Source organism: Dermacentor silvarum, chromosome 10, assembly GCF_013339745.2.
Source record: "Dermacentor silvarum isolate Dsil-2018 chromosome 10, BIME_Dsil_1.4, whole genome shotgun sequence".
Taxonomy (NCBI): Eukaryota; Metazoa; Arthropoda; class Arachnida; order Ixodida; family Ixodidae; genus Dermacentor; species Dermacentor silvarum.
In genome coordinates, this window is record NC_051163.1 from 96,423,272 (window position 1) to 96,437,015 (window position 13,744).

General features: G+C 50.0%; 1 protein-coding gene across 1 annotated transcript; it reads right to left on the bottom strand.

Annotated features, from left to right (window-relative positions):
• Positions 1-355: 355 nt before the first annotated feature.
• On the bottom strand, positions 356-13,744 carry LOC119431702 (2-Hydroxyacid oxidase). Its single transcript, XM_037699179.2, has 3 exons — positions 13,415-13,744; positions 11,254-11,417; positions 356-486 (listed from the first exon to the last, which is right to left on the bottom strand). The coding sequence occupies exons 1-3, from the start codon at positions 13,693-13,695 to the stop codon at positions 356-358; spliced, it is 576 nt and encodes a 191-aa protein (XP_037555107.2). The 5' UTR covers positions 13,696-13,744.

Here is a 13,744-nt window from a genome sequence, read left to right on the forward strand (position 1 = left end):
ATTAAAAAAAAGGGAACGGCGTTACGCGAAGCAAACCTAGTGCGGATTCTTTCTAGTGCAGTGGAGTAGCCGCCAGTAATTTTTTCGTTGCGGAGATTTAATTAGCTAATTTTAATTAATTATCTAACTCCAGAATTACTGCCCTAATTATCAAAGTGTCAATGAGAAAATTGTAGACCAACACGAGAAACTCCCGATACAGCTTTCTGTTGCTCAGTACGTGCCACATAAATGTGTTTTCTCGAGCGTAAAAGGAGCCCACGAATACACGCAGAATTGCCGCGCGACTGGTCGCTCGAGGCACTTTGCGTGTATTCGCGGGCCTTGGAAGTCTTTTTTCATGCTCCTTTGGTTATCATTGGTAGTTGAGATATTTCAAATATGATTCACGCACTGCGGCAGGAGTTTCATCCAGCTGGCGGCCTCCATGGTTGGACACGATGACGGCCGCTGCACCATGGCGGTGTGCTTGGAGCGCCGCTTCGGCTGCAACCCAGAGAACCAGTGCATAGTTACAGCAGCTTGTACGGTTCTTTAGTTCACGGCAATAGAGAAAACAGCGCGCTTGTGATCAAGATGAGACTGTGCATCCCGTAGCTTTGCATCCAGTCGCTATTGCTCTAGTTATACAATCACCGTGGTACCCACTATACAAGCAGAACCTTGGCAACACATGCTACAGCTGAGCTCTGTGCATAGGCGCTTCAACATTATTATACAAATGCCACCTGGTGTTTCTGGGCTAACTTACAAACGATGAAGCGGTCGCGGGCCACGAGCTAGCCATCCGTTGTTTTTAGGCTGAAGAGGACCTAGGCCACGTCCCAGCTGGCGACCGGGTCTTTGTGTCCAGTAGCCCTCTAAGCAAACCGGCTGTTTTACTCTGGTGCAGTGGTTCGCTAAGCAAAGCTGCTGTTTTACTCTGCCGCACGACAATATATCGTATGGTGGTGTCTGCGATAAAAAAAAGGTGTTGTACAGTCAACCACAAAAGTTTGCGGACCACGCGAGCGCGTGCCAGACTGCCTATCCGCGCCACCTAGCGGTACGCCACCTAGCGGCGACAGGGGCGCTCTCCCGGATATGAGCCCTCTTGGTACTCGCCTGCCTGTTAATTTTTTATTCCCGTGCATGACATTGTTAGTTCGTTGTGTTGACGCAGAGCGCTGTCTGCGATAAGACCGCCACATATCTGGCTTGATAGCAGTATCGGAGCAATCACTGCAACCTTTGTCGACTGGTGTGCCAGTGGGTAGATAAGTTTCACGAAGCGCTGCGACGATTTTTTTACGCGACGTTTACTGGCGCACTTTGGTTGGCAGCATCTTGGTATAATGAGTGTTGCTGCTTCTGCGTCTTGAGAGAAAGGGTAGGGAGGTGTTTCACTGTCATCAAAAATAAAGAAAAAGCGGATGCATAGAAAATTTTCTTTCACACATAGGCGCATCTTCGCATCAGTCGCTGAAAACGTAGTAGACTTGCTTCAGGCCACGTGGTGATTGCCTATTTGGAAAGATGCCGCTGCGTGTTCCACTTGACGAAAGAAGGCACATTGTGCGTTTATTTATAGAAGGAATACCTCAGCGCGAAATCTGCCGCCGAACCAACAGGAGCTGGACTGCCGTGAATAGGATTATTCAAGCTTTCCGCGACGATGGCAGATTCACAGATATGGAGCGCAGTGGGCGTCCAAGGGCCACGACTGAGGAAGAGGACCGCCTGATTACGGCCGCCATCGTGGCTGATCCTTTTCAATGTGCAGAGGATATCCGAGAAGCGCTCTCGCTCACGGTATTGTCTGAGACTGTAAGAAGAAGGCTGAGCGAGCTTGGCCTGCAGTCTTTCGTAGCAGCACAGGAGCCCTGCCTCTCAGACAGCCAGCTACAAGAACGACTCATGTTCGCTACAGCAATGAAAGATTGGACAACAGAGAAATGGGGCGATGTCATCTTTAGCGACGAGTCAACTTTTTCCACGCGCTGGGACCAACGGAAGCGGGTTTGGCGTCCACTAAACTGCAGGTGTGTTTACAGTGTATTGGCAGTTAATTCACGAAGCTAATTCTGCATCACAACATGTTTCACGTAAAATGAGCTTTTGGACATTACGAGATTTTTTTGTAGTGGTATTATGTTGAAAACATTAACGATTGTTTCATAGTACTACTTACTCTGAAGCTAATTAAAAGCTGCCAGTGGGTCTTTCAGTACTATCTAATGATGTTTGCACGTTTTCTATTGCAACTCTATAACAGCATTATAAAGTTCATACGCAAGAGGAATCACAACATTTTTAGACGCGCCGCTGGAACCCAATTGTATGCTATTTCTTGCAAATATCTGCCTAATTACACACAGAGTGTTCTATCCAGTGGACGGTGTTCCGTGAGCGTGTGGGGAGCAATCAGCAAAGATGGCCTTGGTCCCCTTGTGCGTCTGGAAGGGCCCTTCACTGCGTCACGGTACTGCGACGTCATCACTAGACACCTCGTTCCGTATGCGCTGGACGGTCCCTTCAGCGACGGCTGCTATTTTTTTCAACACGACCGCAGCCCGATCCATAAAGCACGTATCGTCCAGTCATTGCTAGAAGAACATGCTGTTTGCCAGCTTGAGTGGCCTCCATGTGGCGCCGAACATGCTGTTTGCCAGCTTCAGTGGCCTCCATGTGGCGCCGACTCCATGTGGCGCCGAACAGTGCTCTAGCTCGAGCTAGAGCACTGTTCTCGGTGCATCCTACGACCGGCTGTCGGTACGCACCTCAATAAATCTTCTTATAAGAGTCAGCAGCATCGGCAGCATCGAGCGCGCAGCCAAAGCTCGAGCTAGAGGACTGTGCTCGGTGCATCCTACGACCGGCTGTCGCTACGCACCTCAATAAATCTCCTTTATAAGAGTCAGCAGCATCGGCAGCATCAAGCGCCCAGCAGAAGCTCGAGATAGAGGACTGTGCTTGGTGCATCCTACGACCGGCTGTCGCTACGCACCTCAATAAATCTCCTTTATAAGAGTCAGCAGCATCGGCAGCATCAAGCGCGCAGCAGAAGCTCGAGCTAGAGGACTGTGCTCGGTGCATCCTACGACCGGCTGTCGCTACGCACCTCAATAAATCTCCTTTATAAGAGTCAGCAGCATCGGCAGCAGCAAGCGCGCAGCCGAAGCTCGAGCTACAGCACTGTGCTCGGTGCATCCTACGACCGGCTGTCGCTACGCACCTCAATAAATCTCCTTTATAAGATTCACCAGCATCGGCAGCATCAAGCGCGCAGCCAAAGCTCGAGCTAGAGGACTGTGCTCGGTGCATCCTACGACCGGTTGTCGCTACGCACCTCAATAAATCTCCTTTATAATATTCAGCAGCATCGGCAGCATCAAGCGCGCAGCCGAAGCTCGAGCTAGAGCACTGTGCTCGGTGCATCCTACGACCGGCTGTCGCTACGCACCTCAATAAATCTCCTTTATAAGAGTCAGCAGCATCGGCAGCATCGAGCGCGCAGCCAAAGCTCGAGCTAGAGGACTGTGCTCGGTGCATCCTACGACCGGCTGTCGCTACACACCTCAATAAATCTCCTTTATAAGAGTCAGCAGCATCGGCCGCATCGAGCGCGCAGCCAAAGCTCGAGCTAGAGGACTGTGCTCGGTGCATCCTACGACCGGCTGTCGCTACGCACCTCAATAAATCTCCTTTATAAGAGTCAGCAGCATCGGCAGCATCAAGCGCCCAGCAGAAGCTCGAGCTAGAGGACACTGCTCGGTGCATCCTACGACCGGCTGTCGCTACGCACCTCAATAAATGTCCTTTATAAGATTCAGCAGCATCGGCAGCATCAAGCGCGCAGCCGAAGCTCGAGCTAGAGCACTGTGCTCGGTGCATCCTACGACCGGCTGTCGCTACGCACCTCAATAAATCTCCTTTATAAGAGTCAGCAGCATCGGCAGCATCGAGCGCGCAGCCAAAGCTCGAGCTAGAGGACTGTGCTCGATGCATCCTACGACCAGCTGTCGCTACGCACCTCAATAAATCTCCTTTATAAGAGTCAGCAGCATCGGCAGCATCAAGCGCCCAGCAGAAGCTCGAGATAGAGGACTGTGCTTGGTGCATCCTACGACCGGCTGTCGCTACGCACCTCAATAAATCTCCTTTATAAGAGTCAGCAGCATCGGCAGCATCAAGCGCGCAGCAGAAGCTCGAGCTAGAGGACTGTGCTCGGTGTATCCTACGACCGGCTGTCGCTACGCACCTCAATAAATCTCCTTTATAAGAGTCAGCAGCATCGGCACCAGCAAGCGCCCAGCAGAAGCTCGAGCTAGAGGACTGTGCTCGGTGCATCCTACGACCGGCTGTCGCTACGCACCTCAATAAATCTCCTTTATAAGATTCAGCAGCATCGGCAGCATGAAGCGCGCAGCCGAAGCTCGAGCTAGAGCACTGTGCTCGGTGCATCCTACGACCGGCTGTCGCTACGCACCTCAATAAATCTCCTTTATAAGAGTCAGCAGCATCGGCAGCATCGAGCGCGCAGCCAAAGCTCGAGCTAGAGGACTGTGCTCGGTGCATCCTACGACCGGCTGTCGCTACACACCTCAATAAATCTCCTTTATAAGAGTCAGCAGCATCGGCAGCATCGAGCGCGCAGCCAAAGCTCGAGCTAGAGGACTGTGCTCGGTGCATCCTACGACCGGCTGTCGCTACGCACCTCAATAAATCTCCTTTATAAGAGTCAGCAGCATCGGCAGCATCAAGCGCCCAGCAGAAGCTCGAGCTAGAGGACACTGCTCGGTGCATCCTACGACCGGCTGTCGCTACGCACCTCAATAAATCTCCTTTATAAGATTCAGCAGCATCGGCAGCATCAAGCGCGCAGCCGAAGCTCGAGCTAGAGCACTGTGCTCGGTGCATCCTACGACCGGCTGTCGCTACGCACCTCAATAAATCTCCTTTATAAGAGTCAGCAGCATCGGCAGCATCGAGCGCGCAGCCAAAGCTCGAGCTAGAGGACTGTGCTCGATGCATCCTACGACCGGCTGTCGCTACGCACCTCAATAAATCTCCTTTATAAGAGTCAGCAGCATCGGCAGCATCAAGCGCCCAGCAGAAGCTCGAGATAGAGGACTGTGCTTGGTGCATCCTACGACCGGCTGTCGCTACGCACCTCAATAAATCTCCTTTATAAGAGTCAGCAGCATCGGCAGCATCAAGCGCGCAGCAGAAGCTCGAGCTAGAGGACTGTGCTCGGTGCATCCTACGACCGGCTGTCGCTACGCACCTCAATAAATCTCCTTTATAAGAGTCAGCAGCATCGGCAGCATCAAGCGCGCAGCCAAAGCTCGAGCTAGAGGACTGTGCTCGGTGCATCCTACGACCGGCTGTCGCTACGCACCTCAATAAATCTCCTTTATAAGAGTCAGCAACATCGGCAGCAGCAAGCGCGCAGCCGAAGCTCGAGCTACAGCACTGTGCTCGGTGCATCCTACGACCGGCTGTCGCTACGCACCTCAATAAATCTCCTTTATAAGATTCAGCAGCATCGGCAGCATCAAGCGCGCAGCCAAAACTCGAGCTAGAGGACAGTGCTCGGTGCATCCTACGACCGGCTGTCGCTACGCACCTCAATAAATCTCCTTTATAATATTCAGCAGCATCGGCAGCATCAAGCGCGCAGCCGAAGCTCGAGCTAGAGCACTGTGCTCGGTGCATCCTACGACCGGCTGTCGCTACGCACCTCAATAAATCTCCTTTATAAGAGTCAGCAGCATCGGCAGCATCGAGCGCGCAGCCAAAGCTCGAGCTAGATGACTGTGCTCGGTGCATCCTACGACCGGCTGTCGCTACACACCTCAATAAATCTCCTTTATAAGAGTCAGCAGCATCGGCAGCATCATGCGCGCAGCCAAAGCTCGAGCTAGAGGACTGTGCTCGGTGCATCCTACGACCGGCTGTCGCTACGCACCTCAATAAATCTCCTTTATAAGAGTCAGCAGCATCGGCAGCATCAAGCGCCCAGCAGAAGCTCGAGCTAGAGGACACTGCTCGGTGCATCCTACGACCGGCTGTCGCTACGCACCTCAATAAATCTTCTTATAAGAGTCAGCAGCATCGGCAGCATCGAGCGCGCAGCCAAAGCTCGAGCTAGAGGACTGTGCTCGGTGCATCCTACGACCGGCTGTCGCTACGCACCTCAATAAATCTCCTTTATAAGATTCAGCAGCATCGGCAGCATCAAGCGCGCAGCCGAAGCTCGAGCTAGAGCACTGTGCTCGGTGCATCCTACGACCGGCTGTCGCTACGCACCTCAATAAATCTCCTTTATAAGAGTCAGCAGCATCGGCAGCATCGAGCGCGCAGCCAAAGCTCGAGCTAGAGGTCTGTGCTCGATGCATCCTACGACCGGCTGTCGCTACGCACCTCAATAAATATCCTTTACAAGAGTCAGCAGCATCGGCAGCATCAAGCGCCCAGCAGAAGCTCGAGATAGAGGACTGTGCTTGGTGCATCCTACGACCGGCTGTCGCTACGCACCTCAATAAATCTCCTTTATAAGAGTCAGCAGCATCGGCAGCATCAAGCGCGCAGCAGAAGCTCGAGCTAGAGGACTGTGCTCGGTGCATCCTACGACCGGCTGTCGCTACGCACCTCAATAAATCTCCTTTATAAGAGTCAGCAGCATCGGCACCAGCAAGCGCCCAGCAGAAGCTCGAGCTAGAGCACTGTGCTCGGTGCATCCTACGACCGGCTGTCGCTACGCACCTCAATAAATCTCCTTTATAAGATTCAGCAGCATCGGCAGCATCAAGCGCGCAGCCGAAGCTCGAGCTAGAGCACTGTGCTCGGTGCATCCTACGACCGGCTGTCGCTACGCACCTCAATAAATCTCCTTTATAAGAGTCAGCAGCATCGGCAGCTTCGAGCGCGCAGCCAAAGCTCGAGCTAGAGGACTGTGCTCGGTGCATCCTACGACCGGCTGTCGCTACGCACCTCAATAAATCTCGTTTATAAAAGTCAGCAGCATCGGCAGCATCAAGCGCCCAGCAGAAGCTCGAGCTAGAGCACTGTGCTCGGTGCATCCTACGACCGGCTGTCGCTACGCACCTCAATAAATCTCCTTTATAAGAGTCAGCAGCATCGGCAGCATCAAGCGCGCAGCCGAAGCTCGAGCTAGAGCACTGTGCTCGGTGCATCCTACGACCGGCTGTCGCTACGCACCTCAATAAATCTCCTTTATAAGAGTCAGCAGCATCGGCAGCATCAAGCGCGCAGCCAAAGCTCGAGCTAGAGGACTGTGCTCGGTGCATCCTACGACCGGCTGTCGCTACGCACCTCAATAAATCTCCTTTATAAGAGTCAGCAGCATCGGCAGCAGCAAGCGCCCAGCAGAAGCTCGAGCTAGAGGACTGTGCTCGGTGCATCCTACGACCGGCTGTCGCTACGCACCTCAATAAATCTCCTTTATAAGAATTAGCAGCATCGGCAGCAGCAAGCGCCCAGCAGAAGCTCGAGCTAGAGGACTGTGCTCGGTGCATCCTACGACCGGCTGTCGCTACGCACCTCAATAAATCTCCTTTATAAGAGTCTGCAGCATCGGCAGAATCAAGCGCGCAGCCGAAGCTCGAGCTAGAGGACTGTGCTCGGTGCATCCTACGACCGGCTGTCGCTACCAACCTCAATAAATCTCCTTTATAAGTGTCAGCAGCATCGGCAGCAGCAAGCGCCCAGCAGAAGCTCGAGATAGAGGACTGTGCTCGGTGCATCCTACGACCGGCTGTCGCTACGCACCTCAATAAATCTCCTTTATAAGAGTCAGCAGCATCGGCAGCATCAAGCGCGCAGCAGAAGCTCGAGCTAGAGGACTGTGCTCGGTGCATCCTACGACCGGCTGTCGCTACGCACCTCAATAAATCTCCTTTATAAGAGTCAGCAGCATCGGCACCAGCAAGCGCCCAGCAGAAGCTCGAGCTAGAGGACTGTGCTCGGTGCATCCTACGACCGGCTGTCGCTACGCACCTCAATAAATCTCCTTTATAAGAGTCAGCAGCATCGGCAGCAGCAAGGGCCCAGCAGAAGCTCGAGCTAGATGACTGTGCTCGGTGCATCCTACGACCGGCTGTCGCTACGCACCTCAAGAAATATCCTTTATAAGAGTCAGCAGCATCGGCAGCAGCAAGCGCCCAGTAGAAGCTCGAGCTAGAGGACTGTGCTCGGTGCATCCTACGACCGGCTGTCGCTACGCACCTCAATAAATCTCCTTTATAAGAGTCAGCAGCATCGGCAGCAGCAAGCGCCCAGCAGAAGCTCGAGCTAGAGGACTGTGCTCGGTGCATCCTACGACCGGCTGTCGCTACGCACCTCAATAAATCTCCTTTATAAGAGTCAGCAGCATCGGCAGAATCAAGCGCGCAGCCGAAGCTCGAGCTAGAGGACTGTGCTCGGTGCATCCTACGACCGGCTGTCGCTACGCACCTCAATAAATCTCCTTTATAAGAGTCAGCAGCATCGGCAGCATCAAGCGCGCAGCCGAAGCTCGAGCTAGAGCACTGTGCTCGGTGCATCCTACGACCGGCTGTCGCTACGCACCTCAATAAATCTCCTTTATAAGAGTCAGCAGCATCGGTAGCAGCAAGCGCCCAGCAGAAGCTCGAGCTAGAGGACTGTGCTCGGTGCATCCTACGACCGGCTGTCGCTACGCACCTCAATAAATCTCCTTTATAAGTGGTGGAGGTGCGGGGTAACGTTCCACTCTACCATCCTGGAACTTTGTTCGCGGACGCTACCCTCTGCCATGCCGGATGTCGACGTTCGTGATCTTCCTTACAGATACAACGTATTTTTGTAAACTATGGGTTAGATAATATAACGCGGATATATTTCATAATTAAATTAATATCTTACGTGAAATTGTTACAATGCTTGCAAGGCTCTTGCAAAAGCTCTACTCACATATTAGCGGTGTACTTAACAGCCAAGTATATTACATCAATTTTGTCCACTTTGTAAGTACTACAAGATTCAGCTTACAGAATTTTGATATGGGTTTTTTTTATTGTTGAGTTACGCAGTTGTGAGCTTAAAAGTATCGTTTTTTGGAAATATTCAATTTTAAAATTTTTTATAAAGCTTTGTCAGACTAAATCGTAATTAGGCTTCAACAGAATTATCATCATCAACAGCCTATATTTATGTCCACTGCAGGACGAAGGCGATCGGCCCTGCGATCTCCAAGTACCCCTCAGCACACTAGATTTTACCTTTTCTTTAATTACAACTAGCCGCGACAAATTCGGCGCTGTGGTTGTGCAGAAAAACTATTTCTCCGTTCACATGTATTCCGTTGCTAAAGCTACCTCTTAAAAGGGGTGCTGAAGTTGGGCTGTTCAGCACGAGGTCACGGGATCGAATCTCGGCCACGGCGACCGCATTTTGATGGAGGCGAAATGTGAAAACATCCGTGTACTTAGATTTAGGTGCACGTTAAAGAACCCTAGGTGGTCTAAAAATATTCCAGAGTTCCCCACTACGGCGTGCCACATAATCAGGTCGTCGGTTTGGCACGTAAAAGTCAATAATTTAATTTTCAAGCACCTCTTGGTCTTGGTGAAAAAACACAGACCACAGATAGCATACTCTGCTCTGAACATCTCAGCGAAATTTTGCAGTCGTGCGCGGCGCGTGGAGCTCGCAAGCGGTGTGCGAAGTCACGTGTTTCCCAAACATTCTCTTTTCGACAAAAGAGTACTCCTCACCATTTCCCGGCGCTACATTTTGTCATACAGCATATTCCCATAAGCGGCTGCCATTGGCCAATGGCTGACATAAATCAAGAACGGTATTTTGATCAGTGCGCTTCTTCCTACTGTTACTGCACATATTTATAGACACAGCTTTATGAACAGTCTGAGTAAAGCGAAAATCTGTTTTTGAATTTCCTTAAGAATTATGTACTTCAATAATAACTACGTTATTCCATATTAATCATGCCGTCACCATTAAATCGTGTTTACATAGCCGTTGTCGTGCCATTGTCATCATTGCTTCATCCACATAGGTAATCGTCATCTATTTACTGTCATACAATTATCGTGATGTCATAGTCGCTCCATCATCATCATTCCAGCAGCATCCGGTTCTAGTCATAACGTCATTGTCCCGTCATTTTCACCACACATTCGTCGTCATGATGTCGTTGTGACGTCGTCGTCCTCATACAATCGTCGTCATGCCACTGTCGTCACGCTGTTTTGATAGCATCGAAATTGCATGGTCCGTGTCACCAAAACAAGTTGACCGTCACTTAAGTATCCTTACGTCTTTCAACAGCTTGGCTAATGTTAGCTGGGACAATCTATATATTGCCGCGCAACTGTTTAGAATGTATAGTAGCGTCGTTCATATCACACTGCAAAGCATGGGCATGGTGATCAAAAGGTGTACTTTTTTTAGCAGCCATTTTAATGGAAATCCTGACGCAATGAAATCTGCCACTTGCAAATAGTCTTAAACTTGGTTATGTATATCACCCTTCCTAAAGAGTAAGCAGGCGTTGTGCCATTCTTGTTGGCATTTACAAGCCTTATCCCTCCATATTTTATTTTCTGTCAATTGTATATGTGTGTTTTCAAAGCGACTTATCGAATTACAATCTGCGTGTTCGCCTAGCAACGAGATAAAATTAAATAAAATGAAATGTTTATTTCACTCACAGTTACAAAGTAATGAGGAAGAGCAGACGCAGGGCAACACGCTGATTGACGCAGCTTGAAGGCCACCCGCCGCCGTTTCGTTACACGACAGTATGTCATAATAACCAAGAACGCGAGTTTTATATAGGCTCAATGGCCAATGGGTGGAACTAAAGGCCAGTTCGGGCCGGGCATGAACCTTGAGGGCCCGGGCCGGGTACGAGCCTGGTTTGAAATCACCGGGCCCAGGCCACACATGGCACTGTGTGGCTCAGGCCGGGCCTAAAAAAATGGTCCGTGCAGCACCCTAATTACAGGACCCCTTTAAGCAAGACAGTCATTATTTCTACAGATCTTGCAACAGATGGTATGTTCTGGACGCACATTCGTTTCCCACTTGCATGTAAGAACAATCTGGTTAGTCCTACGACTGATCGTCCGAGAAAGAAATCCAACAAATCCAGCGAAGCGGCCATGCTTCATCGTTTAACAGGCTGCATGGTTTGAAGCACACGTGTCACAATTTTAAGGCTGTGCACCACACAGAGTTCACAGCGCCGATTGGAAACTATGCGCTTACCAGTAAGGACGCCCTTGACAACTATAGGCAGCTTCGAGAGCCCTCGTAGCCATTCGATGTCGTTCCACGTGGCTGAAGCCAGAACATCCATGTCGCTCGTATACTTGTCTTGGGGCTTGCATCCATGGACCTCATCCATATAAGCTGCCTCTAAATTGGCGAAACTGCGACAATGCCACAGTCGGATACGCGAGACTGTAATTGTAATCCTTAGTAAAATCGTTAAATAAAGTAATTCTGCTATTTGTGAGAAATACACCGTCAAAACCGCCGATTCATGAGCGTCAACACCTTATCAGAATCTCCGGATTAAGTTTAACGTTGTATCCAGTGTTTTGTCTGTCTCCGAATTTCAATTCAAAACTTAGGTTTCCTGATGAGGCAAGGTGATTGTGGGCCCCACGTGCTGAGCTATCTGCCTCTGTGTTGCCATGAGTAGCATAGTAACTAAGAATCCACTGAAATAATAATTAATATTGCAAGACTATCGCGTTTGTATATATATTTGTACACTACAGCAAGACTGTTTTTGTTTATACTTCTAGAAATATTGCTCCATAACGATACCTGAAAAACTTACGATGGCTCATTTGAGTGGGTGCGGTTGCGAGCGTATCATGGCCAAGGGAGACATTATGTCGTAATGTTTTGCTGTAGTAGAGGTAGTCACGTTTCATAATTTGAAGGTTCTCTGTCCTCTCGTAGAGGGTCTGCGGAATACCAACGTTGTATTTCACTTTGACAAGAGCCATATGGCTGGAATCTACTCTCCGTAGGCATAGTGTATATGTCACCGCGTTAATTGTTTCACGGCTATTTGCGGTAGGTCATATTTACGAAAGATATCTGGCACTTTGGTCGAAACTACAGGAATTGATAGAAGCTTTTACTTGGCCGTTGGACTACTCAGGCATTCACCGAAAGGTGACGCGGTCACGATGCCGCAGACCTACCCTAGTCTATTCTTTTTTCGCTAAACAATAAAACAACGCCATAACAAAAGAAAAAATCAACAACGCAGTCATATGAGCGTTAGTGGAAGCGTGCAATCCTTTTCAACTGCTTAGGGAACACAGATTAAATAAGTAAAATCTAAATTATGTTACACCTAAAAAAATTGGAGAACGCTTAAGCATCGCCTTTAAGAGTAGAACGCGATAGCGTTATCGGACCCGTTCGCATCGCATCGTTCGCGCCCGGCAAGTAGGCTTCATTCACTGCAACACTGAACGTGGGAAAGCCAGGTTACAAAGATCAAGCTTACACCGATCCCATTAAAGTCGGCTTCACTTTTAAACAGATATGCACTGCTGAAATGACGTTTTTCCAGTGGCAATATAAGTGGTCTTTTCTTAAACTGTGAAGGCCCTAGCACCTTTTTTTATTATTTGATTAATTGTTTGCTATTGCCCCGACGCGCGCGCGTGTCCACAACGAATTAGCAGGCGAAGTCCCAATTTGATCTGGCTACGATGCGAGCGCCATCTGGATATCATTTTCGCAAGTACCCGACTGCGCGGCTGCACCTAGGTGTGGTAGAAATGCTGGAAAAGGGGTTTGTGTTTGAGTTTCCTCGTAGCAAAATTGGGTTTTCTCGTAGATTAAAATTATAATCCCCCGCTGATTGGTAAACAATCCGACGGCGAATCCGACGCCGAATTGTAAAGTCGTACTTTACCATTTTTCTGACGGATTTCACAGCGAGAAATTCAATATTTTTTCACCAACACCTTGCACCACGTGGAGGGCCGGCACGGTCGGGGTGGTTGGGGATGATTTTCTCCGCCACCCGCCGACATCGCACGCCGACGCCGGATTTTTTGTGACACGGGGACCTTAACGCTGTCGCGTTAAAACCACACTATTACGCCCTTTATACTAAAACAATTTACACTCCTTGAGATTTATGCTGTCCGCAAACAATTATTACCATCTGTCTTGCGTGGGTTTTCCCTCTTTAACACTCTGCGGTCGTTGTATTTTCCTGTTAAGAATACTATGTGCATTGTAACATGCGTGCCTCTAGTGAGCTGAAAGTACAGAGGGTGCAAAAAGCACAAAAGAAAAATGACGAATATTTCTTAGGGATAACATAGCTAAGTGTCGAATGATGTGGGCTCTTCTTAAGAGTACATGGGCGTTTGAACACACGCAATGATACCTGAGGCCATGTGGCAGTTGTGACAGATACGCAAGGTGCAACACGCCATCTCCAGGCACGGCAGAGTCCGCGGTGACCACAATGGCCGCGAAGCCGCAGGCAGCTGCCCTCTTGACCAGCGACTCGGTGAGAGATCGGTTGCGAAAAATGTACGTCTGCTGCCATAGAAGACAGCCGGGCGCCACGGCTCTCACGTCTTCGAGCGACACGGTGCTCAGGCTGCTCAGTATCATCAGAGTACCCGCGCCCTGCGCCGCTGTTTGGATTTCATTATCAACCATTGAAGACGCGATCGCTTTTGGAAGGGCAGCTGTGTGCTAAACATCTGTG

What these genes read in the sequence shown, in the direction of transcription:
- LOC119431702 (XM_037699179.2), bottom strand. Translation starts at nt 13,695, where the DNA reads ATGGTTGATAATGAAATCCAAACAGCGGCGCAGGGCGCGGGTACTCTG. An exon ending in CAACTGCCACATGGCCTCAG is followed by an intron (nt 11,418 to 13,414) that starts GTATCATTGCGT and finishes GCATTGTCGCAG; the next exon opens with TTTCGCCAATTTAGAGGCAG. An exon ending in TGTCAAGGGCGTCCTTACTG is followed by an intron (nt 487 to 11,253) that starts GTAAGCGCATAG and finishes TCTGGGTTGCAG; the next exon opens with CCGAAGCGGCGCTCCAAGCA.